The sequence below is a fragment of the Syngnathus typhle genome, linkage group LG18, assembly GCF_033458585.1.
Source record: "Syngnathus typhle isolate RoL2023-S1 ecotype Sweden linkage group LG18, RoL_Styp_1.0, whole genome shotgun sequence".
Classification (NCBI taxonomy): Eukaryota; Metazoa; Chordata; class Actinopteri; order Syngnathiformes; family Syngnathidae; genus Syngnathus; species Syngnathus typhle.
The window spans coordinates 7,291,354-7,317,895 of NC_083755.1; the positions used below are offsets into that span (position 1 = coordinate 7,291,354).

Below are 26,542 nucleotides of genomic sequence, written 5' to 3' on the forward strand. Positions count from 1 at the left end.
GATTTTATTTCAAGTCATTACTTTTGTTACTTCATTTATAATATGGACTACACAATATATTTCCCCTGATACAATGATGCTTCTAAAAATGTTTGCAAAATACGATTTTCCTTGCGATCTTCAACCGGGTGCTAGAACATGTACGTGAACGCAGCGTTTCTGTAGTTACTGAGGTATGGACAGGAAGACAATAAGTGAGTCTGGTCTAATTGTGCGTGTGTCACCCGTTTGGAATGTCTGGCAAATGCAATTTAGCATCTCACTATTGCCAGATGTCCATTTTATGCTATATATTAGGTGGCAATTACACTATTGACCTTGTCACTTGGGGTTTGTGCTAATTGGTAGCACTTTATCCAGTCTACAGTATGTTTGCAAGTTTTATTATTAATTCTTCTGAACTGACTGAATACGCTTCAAGTATACGCCACACATGAATGAGCGCACGCATGCTTCACGAGTGCTTTCAACAAGGGAGCCTATTTCATTTTGGAAAATTGAGGGTTTATTTTCCCTCCCTTTCACGCTGATGGGAAGCATGATGCCATGCTGCAGGAATGTGTAATCCCCCTATAAAAAAGAACATTAAAGTCCAACACCACTCCTTGCCACCAAGGGTGTGTGTGTGCATTCTTTGGGATTCCCCCACTTTTTGGACAAAGGCAGGTATTTTCCCCCCTCCATGTCTTTATTCTACACTAAAAATGAGCTCAGATTAGAATGACTGAAAAAACAGAGATGGAATAGAAATTTCACCCTGCACAAGTATCATTGAAAAGTACAGAAGTTGTTGGATTGGACCAGTTAGCGGTTGTGGAATTTATGACGACTACAGGACACGATATTGTCTTCGGACGCAACACTGCCGCCATCTCCTGGTCAGTAACGGAAATGTTGCAAGGGTGAAAACATTGTCGCCATCTCCTGGCCAGTTTGGGAAATGCTGCCAGAGTCTCGTATTTTTGTTTTAGAAAAAACATTTGACAAATTAACTTCTATTTACGCTTTCTAGACAACAAATGAGAAAATTGAACTGTATTTCGCTTTTACATATAAAAATAAATTAAATAACGAACCGTTTTTCTATTTTTCATAACTGCTTTGTCACTAACTTTAATTTTTTCCCCCCCCCATTATCTTATTTGACAAAAGTCTCCATGCAGGGAGCAGTGTTAATGTGGAATAAAGGGAGAATAAACAAAGAAGTTTGCACACGCACACACACGACAACAATGCAACCAAGGCGGGTATTATCCTCTCACCGGCCTCGATGGTATATTTCTTTTCTTCGTTTGTTTACCCTTTGTAACCTTTTGGAGGCTTTAGTGTTGGGCAAGGGTTTGTGTTTCACCATTTCTATTTTTAAACAGGAGAGTCTGAAAAAACCAAGCCATAGCCAAACACATCAGGTATAAATGAATAAGATCATTGGTACTTTATTACTGAACCATGTCAGAAATAGAATCCATTTATATGTAGAAATGGATAGAATGTTAAAAATGACAGAAATAAATAGAAGTGAAAGCACAACTTCTAACTTTTTGTTTTTTTTAAAGCTTTTAGCAAATTTAGTTCTTACAGCATTTCAGTCTATAATTCTTCCAAGGTGCTTTTATGCCCCTTCAGTGCAAGTATTTGAACTCAACTATTAGTTTATCATGCAATATTTGGGCTAACTAAACATCTTGTTTGGTCACGTGCCCCAATTTTTTTATTTATTTTTTTGCCCAAAGCTGCTTCTTGCAGCCAAGGCACATTTCTAGTTCGAATATCAAGTTACAGTACATTGCTGTTCACATAACATGTATTGGTAGAGGGAATAAATTCTTCCAGTGGTTAATTCAAGCGATCCCTGAGAGAACCCTACTTCACGTAAACCGAGAAATGTAACAAAAAGCTCCATACCTGCTTAAAATAAAATGTTTAAGGTGTAGGAATTCAATTGTTAGCAATTCTGATTGTGTGGAATTGAATCGACTGAAACAAAAACACCATCCTGAGCTTAAGTGCTAAAACTGCTGGTGCGCATCATGCTGGGTTTCTTATTCACGTCTTTTTTAAGACTATTTTTTGAGGGGGGGGGGGGGGGGGGCACAGTGCAAGTGGTCCTAATGCTGGTTTTCTTTATTTCATTTAGGCTCGACTTTGGTAAGGCGAGGGATAGCGAGCTAAGGCCGTTCTTAATCAATTCCTTGTTCAGCATTTTTTGTATTGCACATAATAGACCAAAAGGTGCAAGTTCATCCTTCTTACTAAACGGTGGGCTCTACTGCTGTAGGTTTGCTTCGTAACAAATAAAGCACAGAAGGAACAGAGAGCGCTAGCAGACGAAAGTAAAAAACAATGAATAGCAATGATAGCTAACGACTGGCATTCAGCTCTTGCGTGAGTTGATGTACCACTTCCTCAACGCCACGCCGCTGGTGCTCAACACGATGCACAGGGCCCCGCCGAGGCTCCACCAACTGGGCGCGTGGCCCAAGAAGATGAACTGGAAGAAGAAAGCCAGCACCACGTCCACCGTCCTGGTCAGGGCCACGGGGCCGGCCTCCTCTCGCTGCAGCGCTTTGGTCAGGAAGCTTTGGCCGGCGATGCCCAGCACGGCGATCAACATCAGCAGCCAGCGGTCTTGGCCGCAAAAGGGCAGCTTCCATTCGCCCAAGATGCTGACGGTGATGACGCACTCGATGAAACCGATGACGGCGTAATACCACACCGAGAGGTAGTAATGGACGCTCTTTCCTATCTTGCGGAGTACAACCATGGTACACGCGGCTCCGACGGCACCTACGGAAAAGCGCAAACAGGAATTGTTTTTCCTCGATAAGAGATTTCATTGGGAATTTAAGAAGGCATTTTTTGCAACCTGCAAAAGCCGCGATCGTTCCCTTGATGTGGTTTGTGTAGTTCCCCTCGATTCCCTGGATATGTTCTCCGAAGAGAAAGGGCGGCCGGGCGATGAGGATGACCCCGGTCAAGGTGAAGACGGTGAACACGCAGTCCCAGATCGTACACCTCTCCTTCAGGAAGACCCAAGCCAGCAGCGAAGTGAAGACGGGATTACTGTTTCCAAGCAAAACATATTCACCTAATGACCCAAATCTCACGTGTTTTCATCTCACCTGAACATGATGACGGTGGCATCGGCCAGAGGCATCTGCTGCACGGCGTAGAAGAGCAGGATCATGGCGTTGGAGCCCAGGAAGCCTCGCAGCATTAGATACGGGCGCTTATTCCGGGGACCCAGGAAGCCTGTCCTGCAGGAGCAAAGATATGAGGGTGACGGACGGATGAATGGAAAACAAGATGGATGACGAGTGGGGGATGGCTGACCAGACGGTGATGCTCGTAAATTACATTTTGGGGACGGGAGATGACACAAGGATAGATGCATGGGCTGAAAAGTGGTCCAGATGTAATTTTGTTGGGGTGGATTCATGGGTGAAAAAAAATAAAAAATAAAAAAATGATAGATGGACGGAAATGCCGGTGAGTCTTCATCTATTTTAAACCATCATTCAATCAATGAAACCTTTAGATTATATAAAATGTCCAGCATAAAATGATTTTTTTGTGAGATACCATAAATATACCATCGGCCTCGCAATATTCGTTCATTGCTGTTATAAAAGTGAGTGATTGCATGGAAAATGGAACATTTACCGATACTTATATTTGATCACCACAAATATAAATGCTGGGGGAAAATAGCCCATTATTGCATCCATATACTGTATTAACATACAGTAAATGTTCTTCCCCTTTTCGGAGCTGAATAATCCTTTTATCTCCCACAAGATAAACTTGATTTTCCAGTTCCCCAATCAGGCTTACTTGTGGTAAATAAGTAAGGGCGCGATGAAGAGCATCTGGAAGAAGCAGCGGATGCCGCTGATCTCGATGGCGTGCACTCCCTGGATGGTCTTTACCAAGAGGGAGATGATGGAAAAGAAGACTGTGGACAGAAAGGCATAAAACAAACCAAGACCGGGGCATCTCTTAGGTTTCTCTGTGGAAAGAAAACAAGAAAAGGGAGAGTTAAGGTTTGTCTAACTTTCAAAAACATCTCAGGAGATTACATTTCCACTGTTTTTGTGATCCGACAGCATGACGTCTATTTTCAATCCCTTCTATCAAATTACTTGTTCTAACCTTTATTCTGAAAGGCCCAATTGTTCAGATGAGGGTGGTAGCAATTACAGGCGTCAATGCTTTTAATAGTATCCAATTGCAATTGCCCTGTACAGTTCCAAAAAGAACCTCAATACTTGTTTTCGACGAGTCACGCCGGTCACGTGACATGCGTACCGTTATCGCTGGGGCGTGACGTCACGCGATAGCAAATCAATGTATTACGAGGTGTCATTGAGTCACAATGAAATTGTTCTTATGAAACGCGTTAAATAGAATTAAGGTACACACGGAGGAAAATAAAAAATTAAAAATCAAGTCTACCTTGGCTTGCGCTCTGGCCGGTGGATGCTGCCTTCCTTGTGACGTGCGACTCCGGCCAACTGAGCGTTTGGCTCTCGCCGCTGTCCGGCAACTTGGAAGCGGCCGTGTCCTCCTCGGCATCCCCGTCGAGGTAGCGCCACGCTCGGAAGTGGATCTCCTCCTTGGACGGCTCGCCGTCGCTGCAACAACGGCCGTCTTCGCTGCTGCTATGTTCGCCATGACTGGCAACTTTATGGAACACGACCGTTACGTGGTCGGCCGCTGCAAAATCGCTCTCCGGTGGGCAGTGCTCGCGGTCAGCCATACTAAGATGTGAGCACCGGGCGGCAGCATACCTCGGCACGGCGACTGCCCGGCTCTTGGTTCCCCAGAAGTGACTGGAAAGGCTAAGTTAATAACTAACCTTGCACTGCCCGAACGCGGCTGACGATTCGCATGCAGTGCCGACTTTGGGCACAGGAGGGCAGTCAAATAGACCTTAAGTACACACACTTTGACGGACGTTCACGCCCCCTGCATTATGGTGAGGGGTCACGTTTGCAACCATCACTTGACGTGCATGACTTTTATTAAGCCTATTAAACGACATAATCAACACATTCTTTGTCACAACGCGTATCCCTTGAATCAGAGATGGGGGGACAAAAGTTACACTGTACAAAGCTACTGTTGATTTTACAATTCAATTTTGATTAGAGATGCCTCATGAAATGTCTCTAAAATATGAGCTGGTGGTATTTTGTTTCTTTGAATGTAAATAAGTTGGATCGGGTTTAAAGAAAGGACCTAATGATTTTTCATTTGAATGACATTTAACATTCTACTGTCTAACATCACGTGACACAATGAAAATTAAGACTAATTCTATTTAAAAACCAACAACACTGTGGTCATTTCTACCTACAAAAGCTGTATTGTATAAATTACTTTTTACAGTATCATAAAAAAGGAGGGCAAAATTGTTGTCAGTATTTTTTTTTTCGAATTCCCACAAATAGAGAGGACTGTGTGAAAGCACGGCTACCGGTACTGCAAATACAAACAATGCTTTTGTCAATGAGGGCAAAAAAGGGGCAAGGGTGCAGTGAAAGGGAAAGAGGTGGGTGACACAGTGGGACGCTTCTAGTGAGTCATTCATCCGAAAAGCGACACTGCGAGTGTCCGCATCGAGTCTTGCGTAAGCGATGGCCGCAGAGAAGAGCTAAGCGGATTCTTCTTTCCGTGCTCTGTAAGTGGCGGGTGGTGAGCGATGAACGTCATTGTCACTATGGAGCGCGTTTTTTTTGCTCATGCTAAATTTAAGCCCGGTCCCAGTCGGGCCACGTCCTCTTCTTCATACTTGTGCTATCCAAATGTCAGATAAACAATGACTGCGTGGCCAATTCAATTGCTAAGATCGATCATGAGATGCTCGTATATCTGAGACTTCCCCTTAAAGCTGGACGCAATCAGGAAGTCTCGGCCGTCGACCGATACCAGAGAAAAGCCTCGCGGCGCCTGGATGCTCACCTCCTGGGACGGGACGAACTGCCCTCGCTTGGCGTCCCACAGGTAGACCTGCGTCAGCGAATAATCGCTGCCCAGGATGGCGTACTGCCAGTTGCCGATGGAGACGGGCTGGAAAACCAAAGAACCGCGGGAGGGGAACGTCTGGACCTCCTTGAACATGGCGCCGTCCCAACGCATCACCTTGGAGTCCCCGATGAATCTCGTCAAGCATATGAACAGCTCACCTTTGCAAAAGGACAAAGGTTCAAAAGAGCCTCGAGGTAATTACAGGCAGGCTGGCAAGCTCTCACTTTTGACCCGGAAGTGTTGGACGGATAGGACGTCCTCCATGTCTGGCAAGTCGGTCCTGCGCTCAAACCTCTTCTGGCTCCTGTTCCACTGATAAATGACCGGCCTCTGGGAGCTGCTGGACAAGATCAGGTGGGCTTTGTTGGAGATCTCCAAGTACTCCACGTCCGTATCTCGGTACCACGGGTGGAGGGATTGGTGGGAGTAGAATCCGTTGCCGTTCCATTTGTATATCGTCGTGGAGCCGGCCTAGGAGAGTGTCACGTGTTTGAAATGACGAAATCACGAGAGAATGAAATAAGACAAAACAGGAAACCTTGGAGCTATCCGCAATGACAAAGAACGACTCCCCGTCGATGACGAAGGTCTCGATGTCGTTAGGCTTGCGGATTTTCAGGATGTCGATGTCCTGGATCTTGATGAATTTGCTGGCGGAAATGTCCCGTTTGTAAATATGGGAGCCGCCAAAGAGCTGCGCCACAATGACAAAAAGGTGGTTGCGGATGGCCAAGGGCTTGCAGACCACAGTGGAAGTGCCTGGAAACGACGAAGAACCGTTAGCGCCTCGCTCGCGCTTTTGCGGCCCGGCCCGGCCCGTCTTACTTACTTTCAATGGTGTCAAAGCTTCTGAAGATCATCTCGACGTGATCCCATTCCAGGAAGCTGCACGTCCCGGCAAACGGTTGCGCAAACGCAACGTACTGATCTTTACCAAGGGTGAAGGCCTCTACGGAAATGGACTCAAACTTCAGCGACTGATAGGCGGCAAATTCTGCAAAGGACACAAGCGCTCAGTCTTGACGCGCATCCGGTAGGTCACTTTGTCTTTTGATACCGGACGTGATGCAGTCGAAGGAATGCGGCAGCAGGTCGTTGATCTTCTTGCCCTGGTGGATGGGCGGCCCGCTACAGTGGATCTGGTCCAGCGTGGCGTTGGTGTGGTGCATCCACTCCACCAGCCATTTGAGTTTGCAATCGCACGACAGGTTGTTGCCTCGCAGATCCCTTTGTGAGTGATTATTTTTATTTGATGATTATTTCCATGTTGGCCTATGACTGAAAAATACTCACACTTTAGTCAAAGCATCCATTCCCTTGAAGACATCCTTCGGCAGCGTCTCCAGGTTGTTGTAAGCCAGACTCCTTCAAAAGAAACAATTGTAAGTGAAGGTCCGTTTGGTCCCGTAGCGGAACAAAAGGAAGCTTATATATAAAGCAGACTTTGACTTATAGAACCAAAATTCTGCTTCATTCGAGAGGGCTGCATTATTTATTTGGAACTCGGTGTGCCGAGTGAAGAATTTTTGCATGGCTGCACTCTCTAAACGCGTGATGACAGAACACAAGGAGGGGGAGATTTCGAACTGCATACGTCAGACGACTGTAGCTTTACCAAAACTATAATGGCCCCCAAACCTGTGCTACTACCTATATATCTTGGGTCTTTTTTTTTTTTTTAAGGACTTGCTTTTTCTTTACCCCTTACTAATTGCGGTTTCCTAGCAACCTTTGAGCGGTCTTCCAGGAAGTCACTTACGCAGCCCGCAGGAACATCACATCCTGAATTAGTTTCTTGTGGCTTGAAACAATTCACGTTTCATTAGCCCAAGTCTCCGCTGTACCGCATTGTAAATCCTCTCGGAAAACCTCCGAAAACGATTATAGGTCACCTGGTTGGAGGTTATGTCGCGGGGCTATTTTTAGTCTAACCCGCAGGTCACACGCTCGCCACACTATCTTTGCACAAGTGAACATGCCGTTGAGGAAACCGATATGTGTCAAATTGTACTGCGATGTGTCGCTTTAAATGGCTGCTTGGCTTGAGCGTTGTTAAAATGATGTAGACGCTAATTTATATTTTTGGAAAAGCCACATACAACCTGATCCAAAAGCAAACAATACTCACAGATGAATCAATGATTTGAGGCCCCGGAATGCAAAGGGGGAGATAGTTGCAATCTTGTTATTTTCAATGAATCTGGAAAAAATATTATATTAACAATATCTGCAACAACATGTTAAAAAAAAAAGAAAAAAAACCTTACAGATATTCGAGATGTGGCAGACCGCTGAAGGCGTCGTCATCGATGAAATCAAAGGAATTAGCCGTAAACAATCTGTAAAGACAAAATATACACGAGAGGGAATCAAGACAATGACTCATTTGGCTCATCGTTCGACTTGCGTGGAAGCAATCAACTGGCATGGCGTCCCACGTGGTTCTCATTATTAATGAATGATCTCAACTTCACACATGGCGCCGTGTTTCTCACACAAGTTGCAGAGAGTACCAGGTCTCTACTCGGGGCGAGGTGCTTACAATTTGCCCAAATGCATTTTAAGCCTTTTTTTTTGGTTCAAAGACACATTTTCAAATAATATTAAACACAGGGGCACATGGCGTGTATTATTTATAAAAATGCATGTTATGGAAATAGTAAAGATGGACTCACAGGAGTTGCAGGGCAGGTGTATGCACAAAGCTTCCTGCTGTGATCTCAGTGAATCCAGACTTGACAAAAGACCTCAACGACAAATATATTCAGAATCAATGTTTCAGCAAGCACACGAAGCAGCAAACCAACCACGACTTACAAGGAGAGCACGTCCGAAGGGAAGGCGTGAGGCACGGATCGGACGTTCTCGCACAGGGCGTTATCTTTGGTGCAAGTACATCCGGCGGGACATCGGGGCTGCTTGGCTCTCCGTCCGGCCGCCAGAAGTGAATACGCGGCGAGCACCCAAAGCGCAAGCGTCCAGACTCTCACTCTTCTGCTCGAGGATGCCATTCTCTCTTGTCCCGCTTGAGACTCGCAACCATGCAACTTCTCCTGGTGAAAAGAAAAAAAGAAATCAGAAAAAGTCTGCTGTTTTTGTGCAAAGCTTATAGATCTGAGGCAGCGGTCCAGGATGCGGGACTCCAAATGGGCACAGAAAACAGGACCCAGATTGATGTCACCCTGCTAAATAGCATTCCCCCCCCCACCTCCTGCCTCTCTTTCTCTCCTGGCTCACTCCTCAAAATGTTGTCTGCTTCTTATTAGTCTGCTGAATACAAAGAAGTTGGACCCCATTACTGGGGAGCAAGACAAATTAGGAGGGGGGTGGGGGTGTAAGGGGGGCCTCCCTCGCTGTCTTATCAGCCACCCCAGCTTTTATTGTCATTATTTACACACGCTTCTAAAGGCTCTTTGCGGCTATTTGGGAGGCTATTCATTCACGGGGCTCTAAGCAAATGCACCTGCCTCAGTGAAATGATGACCCCCTTTTTTTTCTTGCACGCTTTGCTATGGTAATAAGATACAGCAAATATTATTTGGCTGCACGAGAGACATTTTAATAGGCAAACCCCCCAAATTAATGGCATTGTTGTCGAGCTGTGATGAAAAATAGGCCAAATATATCAGATTTATTTTTCTTTCTTTCACTCTCTCGGTCTCTCTCTCTTTTTTTTAAGGAGAGACATAAGCTATTGCATTATTGATAAAAAATCTCTCAACAGTAATCACTTCCCGTTGTGTACATGTCCCACATTGGTCCCTTTGTTCTGTGCGGGTGGAAAACATGACACAAAACACAAGACTTCTTTCTTCACCACCTTGACAAACGGACGACTTGAAACTTTTCACACATAATAGCCTCTTTATATTCCAACTCAGAATTTAAACGAGGACATGGACCCCTTTTGTGCAGAATTCTCGAATTAAACCTCCCATTCATTAGATAACATTATCAGTCGCGTTTCAGTATTCTATCAATTAATTATGTTTTCATTTTATTCTAATTCTTTTCATAATATATATACCTATGTCGTTATTTATACAAGGAATTGTTACATTTTCAGTCACAATAGAATGATTTTAAATATTGACCTACTTCTGACGTCATCAATGTGCGCGTTCGCTTGTGTAAACGTCATTTTCCAGCGACGCCTTTTTGTAAACATTGCCGAGGAGCGTTTTCGATGGATAATCTCGTCAAAGTACGTATTGATTTGATGGCATTGGTGAATATTCAATGCAACAATTCCTTTAGTTTAATGTCGACGACGTATTAACGCGAGGCGATTATCGCTACATTACATTGTTAATGCATAGCTAAGTCATTGAGTTCATATGTACACAAAGATAGTGTAGCAGTTAACCAATTTCTTTTTCCGACTGTTTAGATCTTAAAATGATTATTGCTGTCATTATTTCGTTTATGCAACCCGATCCTCTATTGCAGTTTTTTTCTTTTAAATATGCAGTGGAGCAAATCGTACATGCCCTGCACAGTCTAATGAATAATAAGATAGAGCAACACAACGATTCTTTGTGCATTGCAAGGTGCACGCCGGCGGCACCAACTACGACTCGGATTTCAGTGACGACGAGAAACAAGGAGAGACCTCCGAGAGCAGGCTTAAAAGGTAAGATATCAGGCTATAACAATATCCTGGTTAAATTCACCTCTTCAGGGTGTTGTTGCAAAGGAAAGCAAAGTTTATATTTTTTTCTAATGGCAGGAAACATGAAGAGGACATTTTACAGAAGCCTTTCCAGAAAGGTCGACACGCTCAGGTGGCTCACCGCAATTTTCATTCCAATGAAGTGGACAGGTATGTTGCAATCTATCCCCATATATTTTTCATTCCTTGAATGTACTTTAGTTGAAATCTCCTCACCTGTCGGCTGGCAAATGTGTGTTTTTGTTTTGCAGAGAGGAAGCCAGGAACAGAAGAGCCCACTTGATCTCACTGACTGCTGTATCCTGCGTTGAATTGACCTTTAACGTATACAAAATAAATGTCGAGATTAACATCCTTAACTGGCTGCCTCCAGTTTGAGAGACACAAGAAGTTTGTCGGCGACTACATACTTTTCTATGGAGGACATATGGCCGACTTCAAACGCTCCACGTACGCATTTTGTTTTCACTTAAGACAAACCAGACCCTGATCATCCCCAGTTCAACATTTTCTTCCCTCCAGCGCAAATGACAAAACCGACTCGGACGTTCTACGGGAGAATCATCGTTTCCTCTGGCGGGATGAGGATGAAGAGGACATGACTTGGTAATACTTCTGCATTTTCTCTGGACAGTTTGTGGTTTCTAACTTGCCTCTGGTATTTTTGTGTCCCAGGGAGAAAGAACTGGCGAAGAAATATTACGACAAGCTGTTTAAGGAATACTGCATAGCCGATCTGAGTCGATATAAGGAAAACAAGGTGATTTTTTTTTGTACAGCTAAAGGATGTCACACTGTTATCTTGACACTAAACTACCCTAGAATGACTTCACTGGACTGTTGTCATGGTAGCGGCAACTGAGGTTGAATGGGAGATAATGGCTGAGATGGTCTCAGTTGTGTGAGGTTTCACACAAAGGCCTTTCATTGCACAGAATTACACCTCATTTTTTTATTCATTACTCTATGACAAGTTGCAAATGGGGATGGAGAGTGAAAGTCAAAGTTAATTCGCACCAATCGTACTGTTCCTCACACATAATGTCGTCATCTGATTAAATGTTCTATTTTGTCAGCGGGGGCGGCTGACATGACTCCCATTCTAACATTAATACTTAATTCGCCGTATCGCGGTGAGGATGGGCTCGGCGGAGCGTGAGCCAAGGAAAGAAGCCATTACACTTTGGCTCGGATCCATTTAACAATAAAAGAACCAACGAAATGGCGTTTTATTTTCACACCGGCCTTGGCAGAAGTCTGCTTCCGATTATCGCTGCTCTGATGTAGATGGAAACCGGCGCTACATTGTAAGTGGTGCTTTAAAAGCATCACGTGAAGTGACTTTTTCTATTTATTTCTCTTTCCAAAGTTTGGATTCCGCTGGCGAACGGAGAGCGAGGTTGTCTCGGGCAAAGGTAAGCAAAGTGCAATTTTTGAAATGTATCACGAGAGAACGAATTATGTTTAAGGTGAAAAAAAAACACTTGGAATACAAATGAGAAAGTTCATACAATGCCAATGTACTTACAGTAAGCGCTGGTTCCCAGTTGAAGAAGCTCTTGGCAATTTATTGCAATTTGAGCTAAAACAACAAAAATCAGTTTAATACAACAAACATTTCCCCCTAAAAAAATATTTTCAATACTAACCTGACAATGAAGACATCAACCGTCACCACAAGATGGCGACGGAGACGAGCTGGTGGGCAGCAGTCTGCCTCTTCTTTGCTCAATCCCCACTTGAGATGTGTCACTAGACTTTGGCCTCCATCTTGACAAAATGGCATCGCCAAGCCTTACAGATGTCTGACCTTTTCTTGTAAAGCTTTTCAAATGCGAGACCTTTCCCTCTTCGACCCTTAACTTTTAACAATGGGGGTCTTCTCAGTTCATCTGCTGCCTTCCGTGTTTGCTTTGCCACCGAGTGGGCCTCGGATGATGCATTTTACAGAACTTTTACAACCTTCGCCTCTCGTGCATTTTTTGCCTGTGATTTTTTCTCATTTGCAAAGCGTTGACATCGACACAACCTCTGCACACACACACACACGCGCGCGCGAGGTGCATCTTGAGATAGCTGACTTAAACCAATATATTGTTCCAGATTAAGTCTGTGTAATCCCGCTCGGTCACATTCCAAGCTCCGGCGGCAAAACTCGACAGGAAGCGGGATTAAACCCGACCGAAGCGAGCCGTCGTGTCTTCCTCACGCCGATTCCGCCAGGAGCACTTTCATCAACGCAGTAGCTAAATCAATACTAAGCAAATTATGCAAGGTGAAGGTGGAGGAGGTTGTCTCGAGTATGATGATGATTCATCGATTAGTCACCACTGGAAAACTCATTTTTATGATTATAACTCACTTGGGGGGGCTTAGCAGAGTGCTGGCCTTCTTCGTCAGGGTCGCGGTGTCATTATGAGATGAAGAGGAGTCGCGGCATCATGTATGACGTCATCCTCACCTCCCTTCTGCTCTTTTTTTCCCCCATCCTTTGTCTGTTCCAAGAAGGAGGTAATCAGTAAAATCATGAATTTTGTTTTTTAGAATGGAAACTGACATTTTTAACGGCAGACCTTTCAAAAACGTAGGGATCAGTGGTGTGCCTTTCCAAAAGGGCTTCATGGCGGCCGCCCAAATGTCTCGGCACGTCCCATACGTGAACTCCTGCAGCAGATGTAGCATGATGTGAAGGAATGCAGAAAAACAAAATGTACTCTTACCGTTGGTCTTTTTGCGTGCTGTCAGTTGGAAGGTAGCTGAGGCAAGTTTATTATATATATTTTTTCTCTCTGTGATTTATCTATCCCGCAGCACACACTCTGTTACCGAAAAAGAAATTGTTCATTTTAGAGAATGTTTTGGCCTCTATAACACGAGGAAAAAGAAATATTCAATCCTGTATGTTTTGTTACCTCAAGACGAGATGAGCTTTTAGCCTTCTCCTCTCTTCGGCAAAATGAAAACGCAGTGTGTGCCAAAGAGACAACTTGAATAATTTAAATGAAAACACACTGCTGCGTTTCCATAATTGACACCGGCGGCCGGGGGGGGGGGGGGGGGGGGGGGGGGGGCAAAAGCAAGTCAAATGATGTTGGACACGAGGTGATTACACAGGACGTGTTTTGACAGGGAAGAACTTTAGCTTGTCAGCTTGTTGAACAGCTGGAAGTGCTTGTTGCTGTCGCTGCGCCCGTCTGAAAATATCAGTAAAGATACCTGCGCTTGACCTTGACTTTGAATCCCCCCTCATGAAGGGGCCTCAGTTTGGTTCCGTCCACCCCGGCCGACGCTAATATCCCTCCTGTGTTTTTTTACGTCAAGCGCCCTTTGCTCCGCACTGTCAGCCGCTCTCTGCGGAATAAATAAACGTTACGACACCGAGCCAGCGTTGCGCCTCGGCTCGGCAGCCCGCCGGCCTTCTTGTCAGAGGCGAAGCAAACAAACAACACACAGGGGAAAAAAAAGAAACAGCCAGCTTCACCTCTCGCTTGCAAGTCGGGGTGAAGATTATCGAGGCGGTGGTTGACGAGCGCTGTTAATGACCTGACCCGTTTAAATGGCTCGCGCGATGTACTTTTATTTTTTTACTTTTGCTGGATTGTCTCCTCATGAGGTTGCCTGGCAACGGGGTGGGGGAAAAAGAAGAGCCCTGCAAATAGAGCAAACAAGCTGCAAAATGCTCATTAGCAAGCCAGGGAGGATCTGGCAGCCGTATTTTATTGGACTCTTTGTCGTCCGACCAAAGGCTACACACGAGCCAATCGCCCCGACTCGCTTTGAATGTCGGCAGGCTCGCGTAATGAACGCCGCATAGTTCTCAATTCACCTTCTCAGACGTGCAACTCCAAATCCACTTTACGGGGTCGTCAAAGTCGAGCACAAAGCCTGACATTGAAAAGAATAGAATGAAAAATTCCATAGAAAATGAGTACAAATAAAAGTCCAAATTGACTGTCTGCATTTTCAGCGGAATCTTTTTGTTCCCTACGATGCCAGTATTTATTTTCAATGCCAACACATAATAGCGGCGTCACGGCGCCACATGGCTGGAGAATAAAAGCAAACTATCCGAGTACAAATAACTTTTCAATTATTTTTGAATTCGCCTTGAAATGTTAATTTGGGTTACAAGCGGACCACAATGTCGACTTTCTGAAGACCATCAAACTTTGCTAAGTGCTCCTTCGTCTGACTCTTTGTTTGACATCTCATGCTAAAGTCCTGCAGACATGTGATAACGAGCTTCTGCCGCTCGCTAACGACCGCCGCCGCCGCGCTGTCAATCACGCGAACGTCAAAGAGCGTCAGCGATGCTCGCCCGGGGTCACGACCTCACCACGTCACCGAGTCGATTGTTAATCACGCGGCCATCTGCCTTTCGGTGCGCCCGCCTTGATCTGCGCCCGCCGAGCGGCAGGATTTAGGAGCCGTTGACGTAAGAGGGCCAGGAGTTTCCTCACTTAACGGGTTTACTCAGACACATCAGTGCCAACGCTTTGAAGCACGTGAGGGTGATTCATTGTGGCAAACATACACATCGACAAAAACGATCTTTTTGAATGGACTCACCGCCAGCTCTCTTTTCTTGGTCATCTGCGGTCTGTGACTTGACAGCATATGTCAGGTCAGAAAATTGGACAAAAATAAATAAATCACACTTTTGAAGCAGCTAAAATTCATTATGTGCCTCACGTCGTGATTTATATTATATGTATTTTTTTTTGTTGGGGTGTATAACTAAGACAAAAAGTAGTGTCATCGCAATGCACCAGAGCCTGCAGGGCTTTTTTGGTTTGTTTTTGAAATGGCCCCTTAAATCCAATCCAGGATGTGAGGACAAAGCCCGTCCCGCTCGCGGGCGAAAGTGTTGCCCTCCCGCTGTCCCGGGGTTAGGAGCATCGTTAGCTCTCGTGCCAAGTTGGGGCCCGTGTGACGCACTCTCACCTGCTGTTGCAATCTGGAGGAAACCCGAGCTGATCTTAAGCTCGTCTAAGGATCACAGGAGGGCCAGGCGGCGGATGATGATGAGGAGGAGGAGGAGGAAAGGGCAATGAGAGCACGTTTAGTAGGAGGGTGGAGATGGATGGAGGCAGTCATGGAGAACACCAGGCAATGGACTTTGCTAGCAAAACAACTCCATTTCTCAGCTAACCTTCAGGAGAAAAAAAAATGCACAATATATCAGGACAGCCTGGTCTTTTTATTATTGAAATGAAGTTTTTGAAGGAACTGCTCAAATAAATCAAAAGTGATGCTTATGTTGTGGTAGTTGCATTTGAAAGAACATCCCAGTCCTGCTCGTTATTTTGAATTTCTGCCTAAGAAAAGTTAATGAGGAGTTCCACAGGACTTAGTCCTTTGCCCACTTCTTCTCCCACACATTTCTTTGTATTGCATGAACAGCTAAAACAAAGACTAGCTCAGTGATGTGTTTGTGGTCTTCTAGGTCAGTTCCAGTGTGGGAACAAACGCTGTGAGAAGCAGGAAGGCCTGAAAAGCTGGGAGGTGAATTTTGCCTACGTGGAACACGGCGACAAGAAGAACGCGTTGGTCAAACTGCGTAAGTATAGCTGTGTGGGTTGCTGTCTCCTGTGGTTCTTGTTCAAGAGGCAGCTCATAATAATCCTCCTTCAGGTATCATAGCGCAGAAAATCCTGTTCGAATAATTACAGTAATTGGAGGGGCTCACCAGCGGCAGACACCTCGGCCCCGCACCAAATGAAACAAGCTTGCTGACAATTTTTTAATAAGCTCATTTGTCAACATTGGTCAAAACCAAATTGGACCTTTGTACTCAATTTATAATTAGGAATGGTTCAAAATGTATTTATTTTTGTTTTAAGAAGCTTGCCCTTTTTTTCCCCTCTTGCAATATTACACTTTCATCTTAAAATGAAAATAAATCCCTTCTAAGTAAAAAGATTAAATGTGAATTTGTCTTCTAGGACTTTGCCCGGAATGTTCTTTCAAACTCAACTACCACCACAAGTAAGCATGGAGACATTCTTCAATATTCTACAAGTTACATTTTCAGTCACCTGAGTTTTTTTTTTTTCCCCTTTGTAGACGCAAGGAGGTTAAAGCCCAAAAGATGGCGAGGAAGGTACAAGAGGAGAACCAGGAGCCGTCTCGGAAGAAGAAAAAGACAAAGAAGCACAAACACCGCAAGCAGAGGGGTAACAACCCAGCCCTAAAATTTTGCACACTCCATTTTATCACCCAAGCGACTCCCCGCTGATTGAGACGTACTCTCTTGTCTCCTCGCAGATCCATCCACCTCCCCCAGCAGCACGGAGGAGTCGCGGGGCAAAGGTAAACACACTGCCGAGCGCATACGGGCCGGCATTTGTCATCTTTGACAGACAATGTGATACGCCTCACTCGCGGGCCTTCGGGCAAACTAGCCCAAAATGAAAACAGCCTGCAAACAACCCTTTCTGGAAAGCAGAAGCCATTAGCCCGCAGGCATGACTGCTTTCTCCTCAGCTGTCTCGCTCCCCTTATGTTTACATATAATACTCCTGTTTCCCCAAGATTGTGTTTTGGGGTGGCAAGCATTTTGCACAAATCATCCTCTCAATTCCAATTGCAGATTCTGAAGCAGAGGACGGGCCAGAGTGTCAGTCCGAGTCGGACCACTGGCGAGGACCCGCCCCGGCAGTGGAGGAAAAGTCCAGGTGAGGGATTAGCGTTGACGTTAAAACGACCCCTGCTAAACCAGCGTGATGCAATGACACAAAGGTGTAGCCTACATAACGTATGCATGGGCGACCACCTTTAAATACCTTCTTGACCTTCTCTTGACTCACTGCTCTTTTGTCATATATAACATGACACATTTGGATGCATTTTGTCTTCTCAGGGAGGAAGAGTTTGATGACTACTTTGAAGACTTGTTCCTCTAAACGCCTGCCTCTGCTGAGATTCAAGGACGTTTGTGGTTTTGAGAAATAAACTCATCTACGTTTTCCGTCTCATCACTATCTGTACTCTTCTCATTAACTTTTTAAAACATGTTGACTTTTCAGACAGCGGTGCCCTTTGAGCTTTTACACAGCACTGCACATTATTCAGATTTTCTGAATGGGAGCATTTCCTCCGCTTGAATTTTTTCTCCTTTCACCATATCTTCGAACAACGACAGTTGCTTTACGGGATGTCGAACACGGCCAGACAATGTCGAATCGGGCGAGGGATCAGAAGCAATCCGCTGATCCTCTTTCCTGCCAGGCTCATCCAGCTTTGGAGCCTCTAAGATCCCTGCGCGAGATGCGACCTAAGAAAGAGCGTTTGTTTCTTTCTGCTAAGCCACGATGGGTGGACTTGGGTGGACTCGGGGGGGGCTACCTCAATGCGTGCGATGAAGCGACACCTACAACTGCATGCAGCTGTTTTATTTCTCTTGACAAGTATACATACATACAGTGAGAGGTCCTTTCATATGGAAAGATTCCTAATAGGATGAGGACATGAGGGTGGTGAGGTCATTTTGGGAGGATGCCTCTGTGGTGGAAGGGAGGGAGGGAGGGAGGGGGAGTTCCAGGGAGTTGTGAATCTCCTTGATTGGATTAGGGACCTTTGATTAACACCTCATTGAATAGAAGTGAAAACATTGTGTAAGAAGAGGAAGAGGAGGATTTAGGGAAAGTGCAGAGCGACACAGTTCCGACATCCAGGCAGAGGTTGCGCAAGCGAAATCGGACTTGGACCTGATCAATAACACGACACGTGTCACATTATCAACACAACATATTGATAAGGCTTGGCTAGTCATGCAATCAGACCTCCTATGGGATTCCCACTATCTTTTTTTTCTTACACAGTAAATGCAGAAAAAAAAAAAGTGCTTTTTACATCTCTCAAATCCATTTCATGCCTGGGTTATTTCTAGACTTTCTTCTTTTTGGAGTACTATGTCCTCCACTATGTAGTCAAGCATACGGGACATTTTTTTGCCATTTGAATTCATATCACATCATCACAGATAAAGGGTGACATGTTGTGGAAAGTCAGATTCTTTTTTTTTCTCCGCGCCCCACCCCAACTAGCAACTACCAGCTAATTGGCTAGCAGGATCATGTCCATGGATGGCGTCCGAATAAGTAAAAGCAGTGTCCCCTGAGAAAAATGACTCCATGGTCCCACTTGTCCTTAAAGTCCTCCCATTGTTCATCATGTTTTTTAGATTCTTGCCTCCTTGGGATGCTAATCCAGGTGGAATTAGGTGAGACTATAAAAAAGTGGTCTAGACCAGAACAGGAAAAACTATTTGTATAGATCCAATCAGAAGGCTGAACCAGTCCAGCTGTAGTCCGTATCTGAATGTTGTGACGAGGAATTTAGCAGATTGTGCACGTTTTTGACTTCGCATCACCGCCACCACCAGCTAGGCAACAAAAAGCAAGAATGTTACGCAATAATATTTTTCTTTATTCTACATTGAGGAAATTCAAATAGATCATTTGACTAGACTTGTTTTTTTTGTGTGTGTAATTCTATTTATTTTCTGTCTAATATTTTTTTAATTACTCAACCAATAAAATCTTTTTTTGTATTACATAAAAGAGTCTTTTGATTTGTTTTAGATTTTTGTTTGGATAGAGGGTTGGCGACAATGCGCCAAGTGGACACTACCTTTCCGGGCTTCCTCATCCTCTAGTCTCTTCTTCTCATCCTCGATGGCCTTCATCTTGGCGTTGTACACCTCGGCCTGCTCGTTCCAGTGGGCGCGGTTGTTGTTGAGCCCGTCAAACATGGGCGTGATCTCCTTGTGGAAGCGGGAAAACTCCTGACAACACAGACGGAGAACATGCCTTTTATGTTTTGAACCAACAGGCATGTCTTTTTATTGCTGCCACAAATATTGTGCACGCAAAACGCTAATGACTCATTTGAAGGAGGATTTGACTCAAAAGACATTTAACGAGGAAGAATACCAATGATGGCAAACAAGCTCCAAAAACCTATCATCGATTATTGCCTCCATGTTATGTTTAAATTCCAAAACGGGTGGAGGCGACGAGCTTCCCCACCAAGTCGTTACGCAAATAGCTTTTCTGCTTTCCATCACGGCCTTATCGCGACGCGGCGCCAACGCCGCTAATGAACTCATTACCTTGTACACAAACGAGCACACAAAGTCAATGAAACCGCACTGCATCTTGGGGAGCTGCTCGGCGCAGTTCCTGTCCATCATGGGCTGGAAATCAAACAGACACACAAAAAGAGCCATTTTTAGTTGAGAGAGATAAAAAAAAAAAAAAAAGGGGGAAAGAGGGGAAAATTGGGCCGTTACGATAGGTTGCTGGTCCAAAACCGTCCTCTCCAAATCTCCCTGTTCCCAGAATTCCGCAGCGACCATCAGTGCCACCTGCAAAAACACGAGAGTGACATGTAAAAAAAATATGTACGGTATACTATATAGCGGCCACCCACCTTGCTCTGCACCTCCCACGGTTTGGTGATGGCTGACAAATCACAGCCTGTCATCATCATGGCCCTTGAGGGGATTGTCGAGGAAAAACAAAATGAATCCACCAGTCGTGACCAACAGACATGAAATCTCCCTTACATGACAATCTCCTTCCTGGTGGGGTTGTTGGATATAAAGGCCGTGGCTTCCTTTTCATCCGCCATTGGCTCGGTGGCGTTGACGATATTTTGGAACATGGTTCTCTTCCTAACGGAGGCGCACAGATGGAAAATGGTCATCCAGAGCCAGACCACAAATTAGTAGCAAATCAATTCTGCCCAGCAACAATTTGTTTTATTTTATGGGTTGTTGTTTTTTCTGCATTGTGTGCCGGCAGAGCAAAAGTTAGCAGGTCATGTGTCAAAAGATGTATCGCCACGCACTTGAAGTAAAGCGCCAAATCGGTCGCGATGATGCAGACGTCAAACAAGTGCTGCACCGTCTCAAACTGGCGCTTCTGAAGATTGCAGAAGATGTTCAAACTCTGCCCAAAAAAAGAAAAAAAATCATGAATGGAAGGAACGAATGAACCGCTGTCATCATACGCGAGCGCCTTGTACCTCCTCGCCCATGAGGGTCTTGCTGTACTCTAAGTGGTGCCTCTCCATGATGGATGAGCCGTGAAGTCTGGCCAGAGGAGATGCGCTCCTGCGTGATGAAGAGCGAGGTAATCAGCGACTCACAAACACACACGTGTTTGGACTTACTTGGTCTGGTAGAGATTGTTTGTGCCTCTGTGGTCGATATCGTGGCAGAAAGCGGCAGCTACCATGGCGAAGGCATCCAGGTCCGAGTAGTACCTCCTCAGCTTCCCTGTCTGCGAAAAAAGAAAAAGACAACAAATTTTCAAGTCTCTATGCTGATTTAGCCACAGGCAGAAAAAAATGGCTACCTGGAGCAGGCAGAACATGGTGTGGCCCACGTTGAAGCCGTGCCGCCAGTTGTGGTAGGTGATGGCGCGGTAGCCCTTCCGCACCGTGTACATCCAGCGGGTCAGGGTCTGAGGGAGGACACAAAATTGACGTGAACTTCCCGACTCCTTCCCTCGCCTCACAAAGGAAGACGGATGATTGATTTCCATCTCTGCTTTGTGTCGGAGAATTCGCTCAGAGAAAGGACGCGGTTGACCTCTGACCCCACGAGCGAATACCCAAACGTCAATCCGGGGATTGGGCTCACCTCGGCGGGGACTTTGAACTTCTCCACCACCCCGAGTTCAAAGAATATGCGAATGCCGGCCTTGATGAGGTCGAACTCGGAGACGGGGAAGTCGCTGAAGCCGAACGAGTACAAGTTCTCGCCGTTGACGTTGTCGGCCGCCGGGCACGTCGTTCTCTGCGGGACGAAAGGAAGTCTTATTTGTTTGTTTGGCCATTAAAACAAAATGCGGTCCTACCAATAGCTTGTACATCTCCTTCTGGTCGCAGTCCTCGGGCTCACTATCAAACTTCTCTTTGGTGTTCTGGATGTCGAGGGGGGAAAGAAACGACTCGGTGAAAACAATGAAACGTTTGGGCCCGATTATTAACGGCGCGACGATGCGGAGCTCTGACCAGGATGGACTGCAGCTCAGCGGTGGTGCACTTGCTCTGGTACATGAGCATCTCCTGGGCGATGTCTTTCCTGTACTCCATGTTGTTGAGTCGGTCGTAGGTGTCGCAGTTGAGCACGGACCAGCCGAGGAACTGGGTCAGTGCCTGCGGAGCGGCCGGGGTTGTCAAAAATGAGCAGAGAGCAAAACGTTTTGACGAAGCCTCAGAGCAAAAACAAACAAAGATGAAGGCAGAGGATGTGAGGGAGCTCCTGCACCAGGGAACGAGGACCGACTGATGTATCTCTAACTAACTCGTCTAATTACTACCTCATTAATTTAACTCATTACCAAAATGAGTGGCAAATTTGTTTGGATACGTTTCCTTCCCACTGATAAAGGGAGACGCTGATGTGCAATTTCAATTCACGCAGACCTTTTGCTGATGTGTTCATTGAGATTAAATTAATGAGATTTAAAAGATACAATGGCGCCTGGTAATATGACAACAAATGAAAAAGAAAACAAAATGCTTTGTTCGCATTTTAGCTTTCAATGGGACCCGATTTGAAATGGAGCAAATGCGTCCACGCGAACAGGCGTGATCGAAATCTGAATGTCCCACCTCTGTGATCTGCTCGTCGTGTTCGTCGAAGGGCTTGCCGTCTTTTCTGTTGAAGAAAGTGGCGATGCCCACTATTTCTTCTTTCTTATTGACGATGGGCAGAGACAGCACGTTCTTGATGACGAAACCCGTCTCGTCCACGGCCTCTTTCTGTGAGGGAGAGGGGACAGTTGATACAACAGTTCGCCTAAAGTATCGATGGCTGGTATCGGCCTGATACGAGAACTGATGTCAGTACTCGCCCAACCTCTTCCTAGCACGCACCTGAAAAGTGAAGAAGTCATCTGCGGCCACGTTCATCATGTTGCAAATCTGCGAAAAACAAAAACACGAAAGCGTGAGAATCTTTGCCCAATGATGGCAAACTTGGATCCGCTTTAAACTGAATCATTGTTTGTGTGTGTGGGAGGGGCGAGCGGGACCCACAAAGCCGTTCTCCGCCACGTAGGTGGGCAGTCCGCTAACCAAAGCCCAATGATCTGCAGGAGGACCGCTGAAAGAAACAAAGAGCGGCTTTGAAGAACAACTCACACACATTGAGACGACGTGTATCATTTTGGGAGAATTGATTCTGAAATGAAAACCAATTGGCCTGGGGGTAAAATGTGTCAAATCCTTTTGTCAGTTCTAGCAAAGCAGGAGCCGTTTCATTTGGGGCCACTTTTCAGCTCAACTTTTAATGTCTGACGGACTAATGCGAGCAATTAATGAATGTCCCGACTCGGCGCTACGGGGTGCTAATCCACCTTGGGACTGTTTGGCCTTGGAGGAGGTCAGCGGCACAAAATTGATGGATTGTATTGTGCCGCTGCCGTGTGCAATTATGTGGACTGAGTTTGATTCCACTCACGGTATGACTTTAATTTCCTCCTTGCCCTCTAGGAGGTAGTCGATGATCTTGTAAAATATGACCTCCTGCGTTGGAAGGAAGCAAATGTAAGAGCAAAAAAAAGGGGAGCAATAAAAGCCACCTTGAGAAGATTTTGGTACCCTTCCGTCTGGCGTTTTGGGGCCTTTGTAAGGTTCCACGTCTCCCAGTTTCACCGGCCACTCGTCGTAGAATTCCTAATCAAAGCCAGAAGTTGGAGCTTGGAATCAGACGACAACGCGAGGCGTCTCAGCGAGTCCGACCAACCTTCTCTTTGGTCATGTCCAGGAGGCCCACCGAGTATCTTTCGCAGTTCAGGTAAATCCTGACGGTGTAGAGAGCTTTGTGGAACTGTCGCTCGATGTCGGTCAATTCTTCAAAAACTTTGCTAGCCGACCACAGCAGCACCTAAACGCGGAAGCAGAAAATATTTTGGTTTGCGCTCCAGCACGGGTTTGTTGTGTGACGCTTACCTGACTCCTCCTGGACTCCACGTTGAACATGTAGGTGGTGTGATGCTGCAGGGCGATGACGTGAGCGAAGGTCATGTACTTGTGGAAGAGCTGAGGAGCACAAATTAGAGGTGTTGGATTAGAGCAGTGCTTCTCAATTATTTTCTGTTACGCCCCCCCTCAGCAAGAAGAAAACTATTCGCGCCCCCCCCCCCCCCCCTCCCCACCGTGACTATCCTAACTTGCCTTGTAAGTCGTAAAATGTTGCACTGTCGCAAACGTCACAGAAGTAACAATGAGAGCGCCACTGCCCCCTGCTGGGAAGATGCGCAATTACTTTATTCTAGTACGGCAAAAAAAAAAGCCTGTTCCCCAGGGTCACACGCGCCCCCCCAGGTATAGCACGGCGCCCCCCAAGGGGGGCGCGCCCCACTATTTGAGAAGCACTGGATTAGAGCCACAAAAAAATCATCTTTGCAGTATTTGGCAGTACCGCTTCATCCTCGGGTGTGAAGTGAGCCTCTCCGATCTTGTTGAGCGCCGTGACCACCCCGAGGCACTCTTTGTCGGCCATGAGGGGATACGTGAGCAAACATTTGGTCTTGTAGCCCGTCTGCTTGTCCACAAAGTCGCAGAACTTTTTATTCTGGAAGACGACAAGAAGGTTTGACATCCATTTAATCCCGTGCGCTTTAATTAAGGACGTTACACAATAGCGCCGCCGCCGAGACCACATCGATCAATTTTGATATTTCCCCGGCAAAATGAAACACATCTTGCCGGCTTTCATAAATAAACGCCTTGTCGGTAATAAAACCCGACGACAGTCAACACTGAACGACGAGCGAGGAATTAATCACGCCTTTTAATTACTTTTTAGCAGAAATCAGCGCTCCTCTTGATTGCGTAATATCCTTTGAGTGATGATGAAGTACGAAGCAGGCAGCAGTTAAAAAGTTCTCCAACGCTTCGTATTTCATTCTTGACAAATTGAGGCTTCACCTTCCCATATACTTTGTTTAAATAAATGAAACGGCGCAAGGACGCTTTTGGACCCGAGCTTCCTTTTTATAGCCCCGTTTAAGAGCATTAGCGAGACAAATGCAAATGGACAGCCGGCGGGCATAACATTAAGCATGCAGGTGACCGAATAACATTCAGTACTGTGATTGACAATTTTATCATTCACGGATTTAGAGTAAAAAAAAAAAAAAAACAGTGTGGTGGTCTCCTCACCTGGGTAACATCAGGAACGCTTTGGGGCTTTTTGGAGGTGGCGGTAAAGCCCACGATGCCCATCTCCAGCGGGAACACGATCTCAGTTTGGGGGTGCACCAGGTTGGTCTCGTATTTGGACGTCGGGGTGACGTCGAAGAGACACGTAGCCAGCTCGGGTATCCCGTTCCTGGACCTGCAATGGTAATAGCTGACCCTGTCGGCCTGCAGGATGAGGGCCACCCGCTGCAGCACCTTGTGCAGAGATTCCTCCACCCCGCCTTGCATCTGCATGGCCTGCACCAGCTCAAAGATGATAGCGGCCTCCTGCACCGAGTTGACATCCTTGAAGGAGGCCGTGTCCTTCACTTGGAGGGCGGAGGAGAAGGCGGCCGTGAGGGCTTCCGCCCGCACCTTCTTATCAAAATACTCTTTGGCATACTGGGGGTTGTTGTCCAGATATTTCTCCACGCTGTCCTTATCTGCCATTCTTACAACTTTTTCAAAATCGAAGCATCAAGCTGGGGGGGAAAAAAAAAAGTCCTACAGGGGCGAGCGCATCCTCCTTCGCGGCGCGAACGGGAATCACTGACGGTGCCCGGGGACGTACCGCGGCTTAGAGGCTGAAAGGATCAAAGTGGCCGCTAATTAATGTGACGTCATGACATTAAAAGCCCTGCGCTAAGCGTCCTTAACCCCGGCAAATCCCACCACTGATCATTTTATATCCTGTGTGCAGCAGGAGAGTGGCTTCAGGTGTGTTGCAGCTACAAGCAAAGGCCTTGCCCACAACACCATCAAAATTCCGAGTCGGGTTGGAGTGGCCACTTGCAACCTGCAGCGAGAATTAAAAAAAAAATGTTGGGTTGGGGAAAATATTTTTATGTGATATTGCTTATCGAGAACCTGGTCAGAGAATATGGAGTCAAACTTAACTTGATTGTTTGCCAACATATCTTGTTGGTCCTACCCGGGGAACCCTTCTCTGATCAGCTAACGAGCTTTAGTTAAAAATATCGACGGGTAAGCTTGTACGTAAATGCTGAGGGGTTCTCCGAGTGTACGCCTCGAAAAAATACCATGACGTCTCCAACTCATACTACAATGTACAAGCTGAATATTTGTGTTTTTTTTTTATTTTTTATATTGAACTCTTGTAGTGAGTTTTCCTGAGGCTGACAATACGAGACAATCACGGTAAAAAAAAAACAAAGACACTGAGGTTGCACAATGGTGAAAAAAAAAAATCCAACTTGAGGAATTCAGACCTTGGAGAATGTTCACTAAGCTGTCAAATATGAGTTATGCGCAGCTTTGTTTTTTTTCCCTCACTTAAATTTTACCATGCAAAAACACTGTCCAGCTTGCTCCTAATCTACGTTAAAGACTTGTTGCCCAAGGTAATGTTTGCAAAGTTCTCCAGAACCGAACTCTCTAAAGGTCACGTCGAGGCCTGCAGCTCTTTTCAGCCGACGCAGAATAACTACGTCGTTTTGTTCCGCCTCATCATTTGTCTTAAGTTACTTTCTCTTTTACTCATATAACAGCGGGGGAATGTTAATTATTGTTTAAAACATTGCCTCTGCATTTCCAGGTTTAATGATGCACGGCGTACATATTGTACCGCGGCTTCTCGCACTGTTCACTGGGCTTGGCAATTGGCAAAACTTCTTCCTA

General features: G+C 45.7%; 4 protein-coding genes across 5 annotated transcripts; 1 reads left to right on the forward strand and 3 right to left on the reverse strand.

Annotated features, from left to right (window-relative positions):
* Window positions 1-1,405: 1,405 nt before the first annotated feature.
* On the reverse strand, window positions 1,406-4,902 carry slc35g1 (solute carrier family 35 member G1). Its single transcript, XM_061264274.1, has 5 exons — window positions 4,456-4,902; window positions 3,835-4,009; window positions 3,123-3,257; window positions 2,867-3,063; window positions 1,406-2,787 (listed from the first exon to the last, which is right to left on the reverse strand). The coding sequence occupies exons 1-5, from the start codon at window positions 4,757-4,759 to the stop codon at window positions 2,375-2,377; spliced, it is 1,224 nt and encodes a 407-aa protein (XP_061120258.1). The 5' UTR covers window positions 4,760-4,902; the 3' UTR covers window positions 1,406-2,374.
* Window positions 4,903-5,005: 103 nt separating this feature from the next.
* Window positions 5,006-9,041, reverse strand: lgi1b (leucine-rich, glioma inactivated 1b). Its single transcript, XM_061264273.1, has 10 exons — window positions 8,848-9,041; window positions 8,706-8,777; window positions 8,298-8,369; window positions 8,159-8,230; window positions 7,324-7,395; window positions 7,088-7,257; window positions 6,860-7,024; window positions 6,569-6,789; window positions 6,255-6,501; window positions 5,006-6,188 (listed from the first exon to the last, which is right to left on the reverse strand). Exons 1-10 carry the CDS (start codon window positions 9,039-9,041, stop codon window positions 5,839-5,841), a joined length of 1,635 nt encoding a protein of 544 aa, XP_061120257.1. The 3' UTR covers window positions 5,006-5,838.
* A 1,110-nt stretch (window positions 9,042-10,151) lies between these two features.
* Window positions 10,152-17,682, forward strand: fra10ac1 (FRA10A associated CGG repeat 1). Its single transcript, XM_061264275.1, has 14 exons — window positions 10,152-10,234; window positions 10,581-10,663; window positions 10,760-10,852; window positions 10,954-10,999; window positions 11,076-11,152; window positions 11,225-11,308; window positions 11,378-11,462; window positions 12,072-12,117; window positions 16,149-16,262; window positions 16,648-16,690; window positions 16,769-16,878; window positions 16,970-17,014; window positions 17,295-17,379; window positions 17,565-17,682. Exons 1-14 carry the CDS (start codon window positions 10,217-10,219, stop codon window positions 17,605-17,607), a joined length of 972 nt encoding a protein of 323 aa, XP_061120259.1. The 5' UTR covers window positions 10,152-10,216; the 3' UTR covers window positions 17,608-17,682.
* On the reverse strand, window positions 13,276-26,024 carry pde6c (phosphodiesterase 6C, cGMP-specific, cone, alpha prime). Of its 2 annotated transcripts, XM_061264271.1 has the most exons (25): window positions 24,887-26,024; window positions 24,144-24,296; window positions 23,672-23,761; window positions 23,466-23,606; window positions 23,321-23,395; window positions 23,181-23,245; window positions 22,757-22,823; window positions 22,595-22,642; window positions 22,331-22,480; window positions 21,728-21,871; window positions 21,571-21,636; window positions 21,354-21,509; window positions 21,067-21,174; window positions 20,882-20,991; window positions 20,735-20,822; window positions 20,558-20,658; window positions 20,274-20,381; window positions 20,138-20,201; window positions 19,998-20,072; window positions 19,818-19,901; window positions 19,337-19,490; window positions 15,647-15,854; window positions 15,272-15,308; window positions 13,919-14,053; window positions 13,276-13,366 (listed from the first exon to the last, which is right to left on the reverse strand). In XM_061264271.1, exons 1-22 carry the CDS (start codon window positions 25,352-25,354, stop codon window positions 15,850-15,852), a joined length of 2,520 nt encoding a protein of 839 aa, XP_061120255.1. In that variant the 5' UTR covers window positions 25,355-26,024; the 3' UTR covers window positions 13,276-13,366; window positions 13,919-14,053; window positions 15,272-15,308; window positions 15,647-15,849. The 2 variants fall into 2 exon arrangements, with proteins under 2 accessions (XP_061120255.1, XP_061120254.1); XM_061264270.1 differs by lacking the exons at window positions 13,276-13,366; window positions 13,919-14,053; window positions 15,272-15,308; window positions 15,647-15,854 and adding an exon at window positions 16,714-19,088.
* Window positions 26,025-26,542: the final 518 nt, after the last annotated feature.

What these genes read in the sequence shown, in the direction of transcription:
- lgi1b (XM_061264273.1), bottom strand. Translation starts at nt 9,041, where the DNA reads ATGGCATCCTCGAGCAGAAGAGTGAGAGTCTGGACGCTTGCGCTTTGG. An exon ending in CTCAAATCATTGATTCATCT is followed by an intron (nt 7,396 to 8,158) that starts GTGAGTATTGTT and finishes TTTCTTTTGAAG; the next exon opens with GAGTCTGGCTTACAACAACC. An exon ending in CTTCGACTGCATCACGTCCG is followed by an intron (nt 7,025 to 7,087) that starts GTATCAAAAGAC and finishes TGTCCTTTGCAG; the next exon opens with AATTTGCCGCCTATCAGTCG.
- pde6c (XM_061264270.1), bottom strand. Translation starts at nt 25,354, where the DNA reads ATGGCAGATAAGGACAGCGTGGAGAAATATCTGGACAACAACCCCCAG. An exon ending in ACGTGGCGGAGAACGGCTTT is followed by an intron (nt 22,643 to 22,756) that starts GTGGGTCCCGCT and finishes TGTTTTTCGCAG; the next exon opens with ATTTGCAACATGATGAACGT. An exon ending in CGTGGGAGGTGCAGAGCAAG is followed by an intron (nt 20,073 to 20,137) that starts GTGGGTGGCCGC and finishes GTGTTTTTGCAG; the next exon opens with GTGGCACTGATGGTCGCTGC.
- slc35g1 (XM_061264274.1), bottom strand. Translation starts at nt 4,759, where the DNA reads ATGGCTGACCGCGAGCACTGCCCACCGGAGAGCGATTTTGCAGCGGCC. An exon ending in GCCACCGTCATCATGTTCAG is followed by an intron (nt 3,064 to 3,122) that starts GTGAGATGAAAA and finishes GCTTGGAAACAG; the next exon opens with TAATCCCGTCTTCACTTCGC. An exon ending in AACGATCGCGGCTTTTGCAG is followed by an intron (nt 2,788 to 2,866) that starts GTTGCAAAAAAT and finishes GCTTTTCCGTAG; the next exon opens with GTGCCGTCGGAGCCGCGTGT.
- fra10ac1 (XM_061264275.1), top strand. An exon ending in CATTCCAATGAAGTGGACAG is followed by an intron (nt 10,853 to 10,953) that starts GTATGTTGCAAT and finishes TTTGTTTTGCAG; the next exon opens with AGAGGAAGCCAGGAACAGAA. An exon ending in GCCGACTTCAAACGCTCCAC is followed by an intron (nt 11,153 to 11,224) that starts GTACGCATTTTG and finishes TCTTCCCTCCAG; the next exon opens with CGCAAATGACAAAACCGACT.